Source organism: Sciurus vulgaris (assembly GCF_902686455.1).
Source record: "Sciurus vulgaris genome assembly, chromosome: 2".
Taxonomy (NCBI): domain Eukaryota; kingdom Metazoa; phylum Chordata; class Mammalia; order Rodentia; family Sciuridae; genus Sciurus; species Sciurus vulgaris.
The window spans coordinates 202,636,422-202,652,376 of NC_136462.1; the positions used below are offsets into that span (position 1 = coordinate 202,636,422).

General features: G+C 52.8%; 1 protein-coding gene and 1 long non-coding RNA gene across 8 annotated transcripts in view; one reads left to right on the top strand and one right to left on the bottom strand.

The window, feature by feature from the left end:
* The window catches only part of TAF4 (TATA-box binding protein associated factor 4), a 74,134-nt gene extending 72,399 nt beyond the window's left edge, over nt 1–1,735 (bottom strand). The window contains exon 1 of the mRNA XM_079128832.1: nt 485–1,735. Within this exon, the coding sequence (XP_078984958.1) occupies nt 485–1,691 (1,207 nt within the window). The 5' untranslated portion in view covers nt 1,692–1,735. The remainder of the gene's footprint in view (nt 1–484) is intronic.
* On the top strand, nt 1,015–15,955 carry LOC306654876. Of its 7 annotated transcripts, none has more exons than XR_013762112.1 (7): nt 1,880–2,152; nt 3,721–3,889; nt 11,754–11,964; nt 12,523–13,623; nt 13,756–14,395; nt 14,628–14,804; nt 15,451–15,955. It is a non-coding gene; the product is annotated as an uncharacterized lncRNA (long non-coding RNA). The 7 variants fall into 7 exon arrangements; XR_013762114.1 differs by having other exon boundaries at nt 12,523–12,613; nt 12,971–14,395; XR_013762110.1 differs by lacking the exon at nt 1,880–2,152 and adding an exon at nt 1,015–1,099 and having other exon boundaries at nt 12,523–14,395.

The following is a 15,955-nucleotide window of genomic DNA, read 5'->3' on the forward strand; positions in this document are numbered from 1 at the left end:
TGACTCCCCTACCCAGCCTGGACTTCACCTGCAAAAGGAGGAGGGTGTCCTCTGGCCCACCACGGCAGTCCTGGGTTAACAATGGGGCAGGACACTGCCACAGGAAGGGGCAAGCTCCCCCACGAACTCCAGCACCGGGGAGCCCTCAAAGCAAGCATGTCCTCACGCTGCCCGGGCTAAGCAGGGACAGCAGCACAGGGCAGCCTCCACGAAAAGCCCCTGAGCAAGCAACTCAGAAGCGCAAACAGGCAGCAAGGCCGCGAAGCAGGAGCAGCCGGCCCCAGTCAGGGTGGCCCAGCAGTCTCGCTGGCTCACCGGACACCCAGGCCGACCTCTTCACCTGGGCAGAGGCGCCCCTCGGCCGGCCGCCGCGGGAAAGCCGCGAGGCAGGCGGCCCGGGCACGGGCCCAGAACGCAGCCCAGAACTTCCTGGATCGGCGGCCGCCCGACCCGCCCTCCCCTCCCGCCCCGCGCGTCCACTCACCTGGGGGCAGCTGGAAGTTCTGGATGTTGGTCGGGTTCTGCGGCGGCTGCGGCAGGCGGGGGGCCAGCACGGTGGGCGTCAGGGTGGCCCGGATCCCGCCAGTGGCGGCCGAGGGCGTCCGCGGCAGGCTGGGGGTCGCCGCGCCGGCCGCGCCTTTGGGCAGCCCCGCCGGGGCTCCGGGGGCTGGAGGCGGGCCGCCGGCCGGCCCGGGCAGCGCCCCTTGCATCGCGGGCCCGAGCAGCACGCCGGCCGCCGCGCCCGCCGCCGCCGGCCCCGCCGTCTTGGGCGGCTCGGCCTTGGCCCCCTGCGCTGGCGCGCCGGGCCCCGACTGGCCGCTGAGCCCCGCGGCGCCCCCGGCGGCCGGGGCGGGGGCGGGGGCGGGGGCGGCGCCGGCCCCGTTCTGCGCGGCGGCGGGCGCGGGGGGCGCGGGCGCGGCGGGGAGGCCGGGCGGCCGGGCTGGCGCGGCGGGCGCAGGGGGCGCGGGCGGCGGGGGCGCGGCGGGCGCGGGCGCGGCGGGCGGCGAGGGCGCGGCGGGCGCGGGCGCGGGGGCCGCCTGGATGACGGAGCCGGCGGCGGGCGGCGGCGCGGGCCCGTTGTTGACCGGGCTGACAGCAGGTGCGGCGTGCGGCGCGGTGGGCGGCGCGGCGCTCCCATTCAAAGTTTGCGCGGCGCCGGGGCCGGGCGGGCCGGGCGGGCCGGGCTTGGCGGCGCCGGGGCCGGGGCCGGCGGGCGGGGCGGTGGCGGCGGGCTCGGGCCCGGCGGCGGCAGCGGCGGCGGCGGCGGCGGCGGCGGCCGGGCAGGGCCCCGCGCTGGCCTCGGGCGGCGGCCTCAGCTTGGCGGGCGCCGGCGCGGGCCCTGCGGGGACAAGCGGGCGGCGTGGTGAGCCGGGGCCCGCGCGCCGCGGCCCCCCGCCCGCCGGCCGCGCTCTACCTGCGGGGGGCGGCTCCGGCGCCGCTGCGGGCGCGCCCTCGGCGGGGGCGGCCGGCCCTGCGCCCGCGGCTCCGGCCGGGCTGCCGCTCACAACATGGTTCCCGAGCGCGCCGGCGGCCGCGGCCCGCAGCTCGGGCGCGCGCGGCGCGAGGTGGTGGTGGTGGGCCGCGCTGGCCGCCAGCTGCGACTCGAGCGAGCCCACCAGGTCGCTCACCACTTTCTCGTCCACCTCGCTGTTGAAGAAGACCTCGTCCAGCAGATCCGAGCCCGCCGCCATCTTTCCTCCTCGCCGCCGCCGCCGCCGCCGCTCGGCCGAGCGCGCCTGGGCAGGAGGAGGTTCCAGCGGGGCGCGGGGCGGGCGGGGGGCGGCGCGCGGGGCGGGCGGGGGCGCGGCGGGGGGCGGGGGAGGGGCGCCGCACTGCGCAGACGCAGCGGCGCGCGCCGCCCCCGCCCGTGCCCCGGCGCCGCTGATTGGCTGTGGCGCGCGCTTAAAAGGCGCGTCCAATGGCCGCGAGCGTCAGAGGCCGGGCGCGGGCGCGGGTGCGGGCGCGGGGTGTGGGTGCGGGTACCGGTGCGGGAGCTGGCGCAGGCGGGGGCGGGCGGGGGCGGCGGCGACGCTCGGGGCCGGCGGCCAGGGCGCGGGCGGCGGGTTTGCTCTTTGTCTCCGCTGCTCCAAAATGGCTGCGGCGAGCCGGGCGGAGGACACCGCCGGACGACGTGGGCTCCCGCCGAGCGCCGGTAAGCGCAGCGCCTGCACCAGCCGCGGCCGGAAGCCGTCTTCTGCCCTTTATTTCTGTTTGGGGGCGGGAAGGGTAATAAATCGCCTAAACCGAGGTGTGAACGCACCTAGTCTCCACCGCGCCTCGGGCAGCACTGCACTCTCCCTTCTGCCGGCCGGTGTTTTAAGCGTATGACGGTGTCATTGACACTGCCGTTGGTTTTCTTTTCTCCGCCTCCCTCCCCCACTGGAAATGCTCAGAAACGGTGTCCACAAAGACCCCTGGCCCGGATCTCGCTGCCCCTGAAGCCCCAGGTGGTCTTCGCTGGCCGCGACCGCGGGAGCACCGCGGGCCGGGCGGGGCTGTAGAACTTAGAGGGACTGCTGCGCCCGTACGGCGTGCCGGGCGCTGTGCGTGATCCCCCCGCAGCCTTCCCAACTGCTCGGTACCTGCAGTGCACGACCCTCCGCATTCTGTTCTCTTGACACCGGTGTCCCTAAGGAGCAGCGAAGGTTGGAGCCTAGGAAAGGTGTTTGGGAGAACTCCTCTGAGTCCAACGGGAATTTCGTATTTGAACGTCAGTCTCCCGAGGACCGGAATATACTTGAATACAGCGGGCTGGGTGTGAGGAAGCTTGGGGGCGCTGGGAGCAAGCAGGAGGGCACTGTGCCCCACTCCAAGGGCACCTTAAGCTCAGCGTGGGCATGGCCTGAGTCTTCCAACGGGAGCGGAAATTTGGAGTTACGTGTAAAACGTTAAGAGTTTTTTGGTTTTGTTTTTGTAGTGCTGGGGATGGAACCCAGGGTCTCACACCAGGTAGGCAAGTGCTTTACCACTTTACCCAGTCATAGATCTTGGAATTTTTAAATTTTGATGACTAATTAGAAAATTGTAAAGTAGGTCAAGCCATCAGCAGCTGCCATCAGTCCCCTGTGTACCTTGGGTAGTGACAGACCAGATGTATAGCTGTGTGTGTCCCTCAAAACTCTCAGGTGGGATTGGGGCAGAAGGCTGGACCCCAGGTGAAAGAGACCGGGAATCTCAGGCCCCCAGCCCCAAGGTGCATGTAATTTGGGGGGTTCCCACCACTCACACTCCTACCCTACACATCCCTCACTGAAATCTTTAAGAGTCAGCCACAGAGTGGTGGCTTCTGAGTCCTCCAAAGGACCTTCTAGGCGCCCTCCTCTTAGGACCCTGAGCCCCTGCAGTCTGGGCTCAGCTTCCTGCACCCATGCACTTGTGCACATCACCCCCAGTGCCCTCTGGAGCTGCCGGCATCCCAGAACTTCTGAAGTGTGGCAGAGTTAAGGGTCCATGCCCGCTTATCCCAGCATCCCTTGCAGAATGGTCCTGTGAACCAAAAGTGTTTGGGCATGTAGGAACCATGGCTCAGGCAACTGTACAACTGCTGTTTTCAACAGCATTGCCCACTTTGAGGATAAGAGTGGGGGTGACCAGGAAGTCCTGAGGCTACTCCCCTTCCCACAAGAGTTCACAAGGGCAGTGGACACACAGCTGCTTAGCCCTGGCCACCCAGGAAACTCAGGAAGGATTTTTCTTTAAATATCTCTGTTTGGTTTACAGGTTGCCACAAGCAGTTATGACTTCTACAGTATGAAATTAAAGTCCTGCCCAGCATAAAGAGATGAGGGACAGTGGCAGACCCTGAAACAGTACATCCTTGCTGCCAGACGAGCAGGTGGGCAAAGAAGCATCTTCCCAAGCCAGAAGCTCTGTGGGCCTTTTAAATTCAGTAAGCAGTATCATTTTTCCCATAAAAATAAAGCATCAGACACTCTTAAATTTAAGAATAAGTGTAACCTCAGTTAGTGATTCCACATTACTCTGGGTGCAAGCAACATACAATGTTGAAGTCCTTCTCATACAACACGTTTTTTGGTGGTGGTGTGTATGTGTGTGGGGATTAAACCCAGAGATGCTTTACCACTGAACGCCATCTCCAGCCCTTTTTTTTTTTCTTTCTTTCTTTCTTTATTTTTATGCGGTGCTGAGGATCCAACCCACTGCCTGACACATGCTAGGCAAGTGCTTACCACTCAGCCCCAGCCCCCAGCCCTTTTTCTGTTATTTTTTTAACTCTTTTTTTTTTAAATCTATTTACATATGACAGTAGAATGCATTTTGACACAGTATACATAAATGGAATATAACTTTTCACTTGTCTGGTTGTACATGATGTAGAGTCACACAGGTCATGTAATCATGTATGCACCTGGGGTAATAAAGTCTGATTCATTCTATTATCATCCCTACCCCCATGTCCCCTCCCCTCCCTTCACTCCCTGTGTCTAGTCCAAAATACCTCTATTCTTCCCCCCGATTTAATTGTGAATTAGCATCTGCATATCAGAAAACATTCAGCCTTTGGTTCTCTGGGATTGGCTTATTTCACTTAGCATAATATTCTCCAGTTCCATCCATTTATCAGCAAATGCCATAATTTCATGCTTCTTTAAGCCCCCCCACCGCCCTTTTAATTTTTTTTATTTTGAGACAGGGTCTCATGCAGTTGCTGAGCCTGGCCTGGAACTTGCAATCCTCCTGCCTCAGTCTCCCAAGTGGCTGGGATTGCAGGTGTGGCCACCGCACACAGCTCCCACACATCTTTCTTAAAAAGACATACAGCTAGATGGCAGCTGGGGGCCTAGGGTTGGTTCCCAGGGTCCCACTTCCTGGGTGACCTCACCAGCCCATCAGGCAGCCTTTCTCAGCTGTGTGGACATGTGCATGGTCAAAATGGACTACATCCAAGGAACTAGCTCATGAGCACACAGCTACTGTCAGCATAGGCACACACACTTCCTAGGACTTCGGTAAATCACAGATTCTCTTATAGTTCTGAAAGCCAGAAGTCTGAAATCAAGTTGTGGGCAGAGTCACACTCCCTCCAGAGGCAGTAGAGGAGGGTACTTCCTGCCTCTTCCAGCTTCTGGTGGCTCCAGGTGGTCCTTCCGTAGGGCAGCCTCCCTTGAGCTGTCTTCACCTGGCTTCTGCTTATATGTCAGTACCCTCTCACCTTTTTGCCTTTTAAGTTTCCAGTGCTTCTTCTCTTACAGAGACACCTGTCCTTGAATTTGGGACCTAAATCCAAAATGATTTTGAGTGGTTCATTACATTTGCAAAGACCCTACCTCCAAATAAGGTCTCTTCTTTCTTTGTGGGTGGATGTGAATTGGTGGGAGGGGGACATGATTCAACACTGTCCACCTGATTACCAGTCTGTCCACTTCTACAGAGAAAGCCCTGGAGAGCCTGGACAGACCCTCAACTGAGGACACAGGCCTGGGGACTGGGGTAGGGCACAGCAGCCAGCACTTGAGGGACAGGGAGGGAACTGTGGAAAGTAAACAAGACAATTCCTCCCTGCCCATGTTCCCAAGAAAATGTTGATGCTCAAATCTGCTCAGTCAGGACTCCCTCACCAGAGATGAGGCCAAGGGGCCCCGGTAGTAATGAGGACCAACCACTGAACACTCCCTATATGCCAGCCTGAGCACACTTGCAGAGAGGGAACCACAACCTGAGAAGGTTAAGTCCTTGACCTGTGGTTGTGTTCTTGGTAGGGAGAAAAGCCAGGATTTCAGACCCACAAGCTGCCAGGCCCCAGGCAGACCAACCTTTCCATCCACACCAAGCACAGCTGGACACCAAGAGTGAAATGATGCCCACTGGCTAACTAGAGGCAGAACCCTTCCTCCTGGGACTGACAGGACCTCCCAAGTGGACTGTTGGTGAGCTCCAGAGCAATACCTGGAGAGCAGTCTCTCGATGACTCCCACCAAGGGCAACCGTAGCCCTGTGGCTGGGCTTCACAGAGGGGAACTTATGGAAAGTTCAGGAGGCACTACCCTCTCCTACACTCTGGACGCCTTCCTGAACGCCTCCATCCCGAAGTGTCAGAGAGACCGTCCTTAGATCCAGGTGAGCAGCTGGGTGGCATCTCACCGCCACCTTTCCTGGACTTCCCTGTCTAAGCAAGGTGCCCCTCAGGTAATTTTTTAGAACTTCTTTTTGCATTGGTTAATTCCTAAAATAACCTGCCCCACCTTCAGGCCACAGCTCAGTTTGTAAAACCCAGATTCCAGCCAGGTGGGAGGTTCAAGGTTCAAGGCCAGCCTGAGCAGCTTAGTGAGGCTGTGTCTCAGAAAATATAAAAATGACTAGGAATGTAGATCCGTGGTGGAACACTTCCCTGGTATGTGCAGGGCATAGGATTCGATTCCCAGTACCAGGGAGAAAACAGAGATCGTATTTGGAGAAAGAATTTTATTACTGTATTGAGTCTTCCTGTTCTTCAACATGGTAGATCCCTCCAGGTATGTAGTTTTATTCTCTAACATCTCTCAATTATGTTTTTGTTTTTGTTTTTTTACTGAAGATTGAATGCAAAGACACTCTACCACTGAGCTACACCCCCAGCCCGTTTCATTTTGAGACAGGGTCTCAACAATCTGCCAGGCTAGTCTTGAACTTGTCTTCCTTCTTGCCTCAGCCTCTGGAGTAACTAGGATTACAGGAGTGTGCCACTGTGCCTGCCATTCAGTCATGTGTTACAATTTTCTGTCAGTCTTTTCAATAGTTTTATGTTGCAGTATTTGGTTTTTGATATTCTTATAGGGGGGGTCTTTAAAAGTTTCATTTTTTTCCATTTAATTGATATTTAGTGGCCAGCATCTAATATCTCAACTTACATGTCCCAACAGTACTTACTAACAAATTTTACAGAACTTATGGTTTGGTGCACCTTCCAAAGCACCTACAGTGAAACTAAAGTTTTTCAGGAGAGTAGGTGTGTTAGCTGTCACTGTAGCAAAATGCCTGAAAAAAATTAGCTTATAAAGAGAAAAGGTTATTTTTGCTCATGGCTTTGGGTCTATGGTAATGCAGCTGATCATAACAAAAGCATGTGGCAGAGCAAAACCACTCACCTTATAGACAGGAAGCAAAAGAGAAGAAGGGGAAGGACTGGGGTTTTGCAGTCCCCTTGGAGGGCACGTATCCAGTGTCTGAGGGACCTCTCTCTAGGCCCACCTCCTAAAGCCTCCACCACCTCCCAGTAGCACCATGCCAGGAACCAAATCCTTAGCACGTGGGCCTTTCAGGGACATTTCAGATCCACACCACAGCCCTGAATTTTCAGGGATTGGATTTTCAGTTGACATAGGTTCACGCTACGTTCAGGCTGGCCTTGAGCCTTGTAGTCCTCCTGCTTCAACCTCCCAAGTCACTGGGCTTACTGGCGGGCGTGCACCACCATGCCAAGCAGCAAAATTAATTTTTAAATCCTCACTGGGTTTTTTTCCTTGTTTTTGTTCACATATGTCAGAGTTTGAGCTTCTGTTTCCAGGATGGTAGAGTAAACCTAACCCTCCCTCAGGAAGGACTGACCCTCCCTCAGGTGGTGCCGTCAGCCAGGCAGAATGCAAACCAGCTCTTAGCTGCAGCCACCAGCGAGTGAGCACAGGCAGTAGATTCTGGAGAGGAGCCAGCACTAGGAAGAAGGGAGGTGCCAGGCGCGTCCTCTGTGTCCACAGCTTCTAGCCTGAGGCCAAGAGTCAGGCCAGACCAGGCAGGGCAGACGAAACTCCAGCAAAAGCCTGAAGCCGTTCTGACCTGAAGAGCAGGAAGACGGAGTGAGGCGATGGCGCCCTGGAAGGCAGGGGCATCCCAGAGAAGAGAGAGCCACATCACAGTGGTGGCTTTTCCTAGGTCTCTTGCTGACCTCTGAACCACATGGGTAGGGCAGACCCCAAACAGCCTGGCCAAGAATAAAACAGCTGAAATGTGATCTGAGCAGGGTGTGTGCTGGGCACAGTGGTGGGTTTCTTTCATCCCAACCACTTGAGAGGCTGAGTTGGGGGAATCATAAGTTTGAAGCCAGCCTGGGCAACCTAGCAAGGTCCTATCTCAAAAAGTGAAAAGAACTGGAGATGTAGCCAGTGGTAGAGTGCCCTTGGGTTCAATCTCCAGAACCCCAAAATCAAAGTTCCCAAAGGACAGAGTGTGAAGTCTGAGTCCCATCAAGTCAATGGCCAACTAACACAAAAAACCAACACTATTATAAGAGAATATAAACTCACCACGAACTGTCATAATGTCAAAGATACAATCCAAAATTAACCAATATAAAATACTGTTATTCATTCTCAAAAAAAAAAAAAAAGGCTGGAGATTGACCCTGATAGGACCCATATGATGGAGTGATGGAAACAGGGATGTTGAGGCAACCCTAAAACCAGGATCATGATCACTGAGGGGCAGGAACATAGGCTTTTAACAAGTGAATAGATTAAAAAACTACAACAGATAACAGTAATTATAATTTTAAATGGAAATTCTGGAACTAAAAATTAAAATATCTTCAGTGTTAACTGGACTAAGAGAAGAGTGGGAACAAGGAACGCACAGTGAACTTGACCTCATCTCGGTAGAACTTACCCAATCTGAAAAAGAGGGAGGAGGAGAAGGAACCTGTGGGCAATGTCACACGTCCATGTGGGTGACACGATTTACAGAAAGAGAGGAGAGAAGGAATGGGTGGGGAGAAAAAACGACTGGAATGTCCTATATGTGGTGAGAGACATGGATCTACGCATTTAAGAAATTCTGTGATAAATTCAAGGAGAACCAAGTGTAGGGACGTCACAGTCAAATTGCTGGAAAGAAAATATGAAATGAAAATTCTATTTAAAAAATAGCCATAGAAAAACAACACATGGCACTCAGGGAGCAGACTCGAAACAGCTGACGTCTCGTCAGAAACCATGGGAGCCCGAAGAGAGTGGACCAGCCCCTTCAAGTATTGGAAGGCAGCCTGTCCAAGCCATGGCATGCCAACTGTCTCAAGAGCGAGGTGAATAAAGACATTTAAAGGAAAGGGCATTGATCCAGCAGGCCCCCGGTGACAGGAAGGACGAAGGAAAATGATGGCAGGTAGAAGCCTGCCCTGATGACATCAAACACCACACTCGACACTTCTTTCCTGTCCTGTGTGGCATTCAGTGAGGTGAACCAAATGCTGGGCCACAGAACAGGTCTCAGTAGGTTTGAAAGAACCGATATCATGCAGAATACACCCTCTGATGCTGAAATTAAAAATCAATAATAACAAGATAACTAGGAAAGCCTCAAGTATTTGAAAATATCCAGTAACTCATGGGTCAAAGAGATCACAGAAGAAATAGATAATACTACGAACTCTATGAAAATAACAGATCGGGGGATGCAAGGAAAGCATGGGCAGAAGGAGTTTTAACTTTAAGTGCTTATAAGTAGAAACTAACCTGCTAATTCTAAAGTTCATGTAGGATAGTCGAGGTAATCTCGAACAGGGCTGATGCACTGATAACACGTATCCTGACCAGCAGAGTGATCCAGACAGTGCGGCACTGGTGAGGGAATAGGTAAGTAGACTGATGGAATAAAACACAATCCAGAAAAGGACAGAGCTCCCATTAGCCGTGAGGAAACAATGGTCTTTTGAGTAATTGGTACTGCGTTGATTGGTAGCCCACAGGGGAAAGAAATGAATCTGGACCACACTTCACAAAATAGGAAGAATCAACCCCTACTGAACTGAAGATCTAAGTGTGAGAGAGAAAATAATGAAACTTCAGAAGAAAGTATTTTGTAATCTTGGAGAAGGTAAAGATCTTTAAATATAAGCACAAAACAAATGTGCTTTTCCTTGTAAAGGGAAAAATAGAATTGTATGACATTAAGAACTTCTCACAGAAGATGCCATTAGCAAATGGAAAGGCAACCACACGGTGGGAGAAGACACACAGTGCAGGGAAATGGGCAGACTTGGCAGGCACTCCACGGAAGAGGGCATCCAGATGCCCCATCTGCCACCAGTAAAGTGTGAGTTGAAACCACTGCAGCCCCTCCAGAATGGCCAGTGCTGTGGGATGAGGGCAGTGCTGATGGGTGTAGACCTGTTTCAACACTTTCCGAGCTATATACTTGCTCAGCATTTTGCCCAGCAGCCGCCCCAGCGTGCTCAACAGAAGCGTACCCTGTGTGTCGAGGTGCCTGGCCAGGATGGCATTCATAGCACTCCCCTTCGTTGCCTCTCCAGATCACCCAGACTTCCACAGGCAGCAAAGCGGGCACATGCCAGTCACTGGTAACCACCATTGTACCATGTTTACACAATTCGACTACATCAACTAACTCCCTCAACTGGACCCCTGCAGTATTTGTCTTCTTAGAACCAGCTTATTTGTGCCATGCAAATTGACAACACGTTAGAATTTCCTTGCTTTTCCAGGCTGACTGATGCTCCACTGATGTATGTAGTACACGTCCTCTGACGGACACCTGGGTTGCTTCTACCTCTTGGCTACCTTGAACGACACTGCTGTGAACATGGGGGTATAAGTTATCCCTTCAAGACCCTGCTTCCAGTTCTTTTGGATAGCTGGGGATAATCTCATCAGTGTTATTTTATACTCATGGGTTTCAGCACTTCAGGTGAATATTCAGGTGATCCAGTTGGGAGTTGCTAAGTCCTTAATAACCATTTAAAGAGGAAGAGGAAAGCCCTGACCTCAGCATCTGCCGGTTTCCTGGTGTGAGTGCTCCTACCATGACTGATTTCAAGCTGACCACACAACTTCACTGAACACGTGTTAGCTTTTCATCATTTGTGACAAAATACCTGAGAAAATTATCTTAGAGGAAGAAAGATTTGTTTTGTCTAATGGTTTTGGAGGTTCCAATCCGTGTAGACCAGCTCCATTGCTTCGGGTCATGGTGGTGCAAGCACATGGATGAGCTTGCTGTCCTCATGACAGCCAGGAAACAGGAAGAGGCCAGGTTCAAGATACAGTCCCCGAGCCTTTCCCCCAGGACCCAGTCCGTTCCAGCAGCCCCGCCTCCTGCAGTTTCCACCACCTCTCAGTAGTACATTCTGCTGTGAACCCATGAATGAGGTTGGAGTCCTCGTGATCCAACCACCTCCCAAAAGCCCCTCCTCCATTGGAGACCAGGCCTTCAACACATGAGCCTTAGAAGAACATTCCAGATCCAACCCGCGACAGTGTGGAATTGGGAGGAGATGCCACAGGTGGTTCCTGCCAGCTAGAAGCAGCATGTGTGCCACTGAATCATCCTTTTTCCTTATGGCCCCGCCCCACTCTGGAAGCACACAGGAATGTCTCACAGGGGTAGCTTTCCTCCAGAGAGGCCGGAGGACTTGGCCAGGAGCCAGGACCAGCTCCACACAGAGGAAAGGTGGGGAGCTGTGGCAGTGGGGGCAGTTTCAGTCCCACAAGATGAGAAGGGTTCTGGAGGTGGCACTGGTGGTGGCTGCCCAACATGGTGAATCTGTTACTGCCACTGAACTGCTGCAATGAGAATCCTCACACCTGTAAAGGAATGGCTTTATCAAAAAGACCAGGCCAACACACACTGGCAAACATGTGAGAAGAGGGGTACACCCACTCAAGAATAGGAGGGAGATTCCTCAAAAAAACAAAAGCAGAACCTCCACACGATCCAGCAACTGTCTTCTGGGTATGCATTCCGAGGGACTGAGCGCACATGTCACAGAGATACCTACCCCGTGTTCACTGTTCCCTCGTGCACAACAGTGAAGTTGCAGAAAGCCTGAGAGTCGCCAGTGGAAAAAGAGCCCGTGAGACAGTACATCTGCACCGTGAAGTACTACAGCCTTAAGAAGGAAGGAAGTCCTGTCATCGGAGACAGCGTGCTGGGTAAAAATAAGCCAGGCACAGAGGGAAGAACACCACTCTGTCCACTCGGATCTAAAAATATCAAAATTCCAGAACGGTGAGTAGAGTGGTAGTTCCCAGCACCTGGGGTGGGAGGGACAGGTGGGGAAGGACACACAGTTTCATTTAGCCCAGAAAAATAAATTCTAGTGACTGTAGTTAATACATTGTGTATTTCAAAATTGCCATAAGAGTGGATTTTTTTTTTTTTTTTTTTTTTTGGCGGTACTGAGGATCGAACCCAGGGCCTTATGCTTGCAAGGCAAGCACTCTACCAACTGAGCTATATCCCCAACCCCAAGAGTGGATTTTAAATGTTCTCACCATGAAGAAATGTGCAAGGTGATGGATCCACTAATCAACATGATCTGGTCATTCCATAGTGAATACATGTATTGAAAAATAATATTGCACCTCATAAATATAAACAATCATTTGCCAATTAAAAATAAAATGGGGGCTGGGGTTGTGGCTCAGTGGTAGAGCACTTGCCTAGCATGTGTGAGGTACTGGGTTCAATTCTCAGCACCAAATATAAATAAATAAAATAAAGGTCCACTGACAACTTAAAAAGAAATAAAAATAAATAAGTAAATAAATAAAATTATTTTACTGGTTAAGGTGTCAGTTTTGTGAGCTACTGGGATGGAGCCCAGGGCCTGCGCACCTTACACCTACCAGGCGTGCTCTTGTGCTGAGCTGCATCCCAGCCCCAAAACGTGAGTACAGTGTGTATTTTAGCACCATCTTTAAACTTAGAAAATAAATAAATAGTGCTGAAGCAAAATAAGCCAGTCATGAAAAAATAAACCCTGCTCAACTCCACTTAAATGAAGTATCTAGAGTAGTCCAATTTGTAGAAACAGAAAACCAGTTGCCAGGGACCAGGGAGACTGGGGAAGGGGTGAGGAGGGAGTTCCGGGTGTTTCGTGGAGATGGGGTAACTGTTTTGTGGGTTTTGTCTGCTTTTTTTTGTTTGTTTGTTTTTGTCCTTTGGTGCTGGGGATTGAACCCCAAGGGTGCTCTACCACTGAACTGCATATGTTCCCGGGCCTTTTTATTTTATTTCAAGACAGGTTCTTGCTAAGTTGCTGAGGCTGGTTTCAAACTTGTGATCCTCCTGCCTCAGCCTCCTGAGAAGCTAGGGTTACAGACCTGCACCACCACGCCCAGCTCTGGGGAGGGGGCGTTAATGGATATAGAGTTTTAGTTTTGCATGACTATATATATATACATTATATATAACCTTATTTTTGTAACCTTATTTTTTATATATTGTATATTTATCTCCAAGTTTTCATACCATTACCTGTGAATGTCACCTTATTTGGAAATAGGGTCTTTATAGATATATATAAGAATCAGGATGAGATTATCCTGGATTTAGGATGAACCCTAAACCCAATGTCAGGTGTCCTTTACAGAAAAAAGAGAAAGAGGGACTGGGGTGTGGCTCAGTGGTAGAGCACTGGCCTAGCGTGTGGAGCCCTGGGTCCAATCCCCAGCACCACAAAAAATGAAAAAAGAAAAAAACCCACAGAGAAAGAATCTTGATACAGAAGTGCCCAGAGGGGGCTCCCCACATGAAGACAGTGATGGACAATACAGCCAAGGAGCACCAACAGCTGCCAGCAGCCACCAGCAGCTGCAGAGATGCCTGGAACCAATCCTTCCTCGGAGCCTCTGAAGGAATCAACACCTCCATTTTGGACTTAAGGCCTCCAGAACTGTAAGAGAATAAGCTCTTTTTTTATGTTGAAAACTTTATCAGTAAATATGTAAGTACTGTAACTACAGAAAATCGTAAGTAAATGTTAACTGTTGGTTGGAGATTTCTTGTGTATCTTCTCAAATGCTCTAGGCTGCACCTCCGATTCTATGGACGGCCGCAAGCCCACTGCATGCAGGTGGGGCTCAACTCCACACAGCTGCAGCTTGCAGCACTGCTCCCTTCCCTGCCCACCTGCGCTCACACACACCCAGCCCAAGACTGGAAAGCACTGCCCTCCACCCATCAGAAGCTCAACCAACGGGAGCTGGGAGCCGTCGAATGAGGCTTCAGTCTGGACTCACATGACCAGCTCTCTCTGTGGTCCTAATGGACGGCACACCCAGTCACCTCGACAGGGGCAGACCTCTTTGAGGCTCTCCCTCCTTCCCTGCCTCACACCACCCATTCTTCAGTTGATACTCTCAAACGAATCCTTCGGCTCAGACTCTTTTTCTCGGGGCCCAGGTCAACACAGTCCTCCATAAGACAGCACTGAGGCCTGATGTGCTGAGTTGGGGGCAGTGAGGAAGGGCTAAGCCAGGTTTCCAGACAAACTTCTGCAGTTGATATTTCAGGGTCCTTCAGAGAAACATACCAACAGGCGATGCTAACCGCCAAGCGCCACTGCACAACACAGTTTACATTCCGAGAAAGATCCTTAAGGAATTTCACCACTGGGAGCATCCCCGAGGACTTACACCAACTGGGTGGTCTGGCCAGCTCGTGCCTGGTATGTGGCATGTGCACATAGGTATATGGTATAGCCTGCTGCTCCCGGGGCCAGGATGAGCAGGTTCAAACCAAGCTTGGAGAACATGCTATCAACAGGCGATGAGCAGGAGGCGCGAGGCTGCTGCTGGCGCAGTGCATGCCATTTACACTTTGTGCAGGCGGAAGGAGTGCACTCGTGATGGCCACATGCACAAACAGTAACCATCACCTGTACTTATTTACTCCTGCAGCACTGGGGTCTGGACCCAGGGCTTGAGCATGCCAGCCAAGTGCTTCCCACTGAGCCACATCCCGGCCCTGCCCTTGCCTTCTTATCAATGCCATGTACTGTGCACAGCTGCACCTGCGGGACTTCGTAGGACTGGCAGCACAGCTGTGTGTGTTGACACCAGCGTCACCACAGGCAGGTGAGGAGCATGTTGTACTGTGACGTCAGAGTGGTTATGGTGTTACTGGGAGGTAGGAATTTTTCCGTTCCATTGTAACCTACCGAATCGCAGTCACGTATGTGGCTTATTATGTAGTATGTGGCGCACGTACGTGGTGAGGAATGGGAATGAAGGTCCCGGAAGCTGCCGCCTGCAGTCTAGGCGCTCGGGAGCCATCCCCGCATAGGACATGAGAGGTCCTGCTGGAGTGGTGAGGCAGGAAAAAGCAAGGGTGAATTTCTGTGGCTTTCAGCCACCCAGCACAAGGTGCCCTGGATCTGCACTGCCTCCTCAGTCTGACCGTGAAGAGCTTCAGGGTATTCACAGCACAGCCTGAAGCCAATGGGGCCCCTCCAAGCACAGGCCCTAACGGGCTGAGCGGGGGCCACAGTCAGCCTCCAGGATGCTCCAACCTCTGGAGATGAGTGCAGGTTCAAAGAGGAGGGAACAGCTGGACAGCTGACATGAGGAACCAAGGACACATGGGCAGAGCGAGGTCTGGGGCTGTAGGGGAGGGGAAGGAGTCATCTCCGTGGAGGTGGACGGGCTTCTCTTACCACACACACCCGTCATCTTTGCCATGACAGTTTTCAAACCTCGTTTAGAAGCTGTCTTCCCTCTGCAGGGTCCTCAGACGAGGAGGCCGTCACCAGGAAGGCTGCCTTTTGTGTGATATTTTACAAGAAAAAAATGGGCGTGTATTACTTACATCACTAAAATGACTTAAAATAAAGGCTGGGATGTAACTCGGTGGTCGAGTGCTTGCCTAGCTTGCTCAAGCACTGGGTTCAATCCCCAGCACCACTGAAAACAAAAAAAGGAAGAAAAGAAGAAGAATTCAAAATAAAAAGCCAGCACAGTAGAAATCCCATTGCAGAGTGCTCTGTACTTTAAGATCAAGCAACTGCTGAGTTTCAAAGTGCCACGGTCCTGCACACCTGCAGACCCTCTCCTGACCCCGCGATGTCCAATTCAGTGGTGGCTAATACAGTTACTAGTTGAGCAGCTGTGGCCTCTGTCTGGTTCCAGAGCATTTTCATCTCCAGAAGGCGACCCATACCTGGAAGTCACTCTCCATCCCACCTCCTGGCACCGGCAACCACTGGTCTGCTCTGTTTTCACAAATTTGC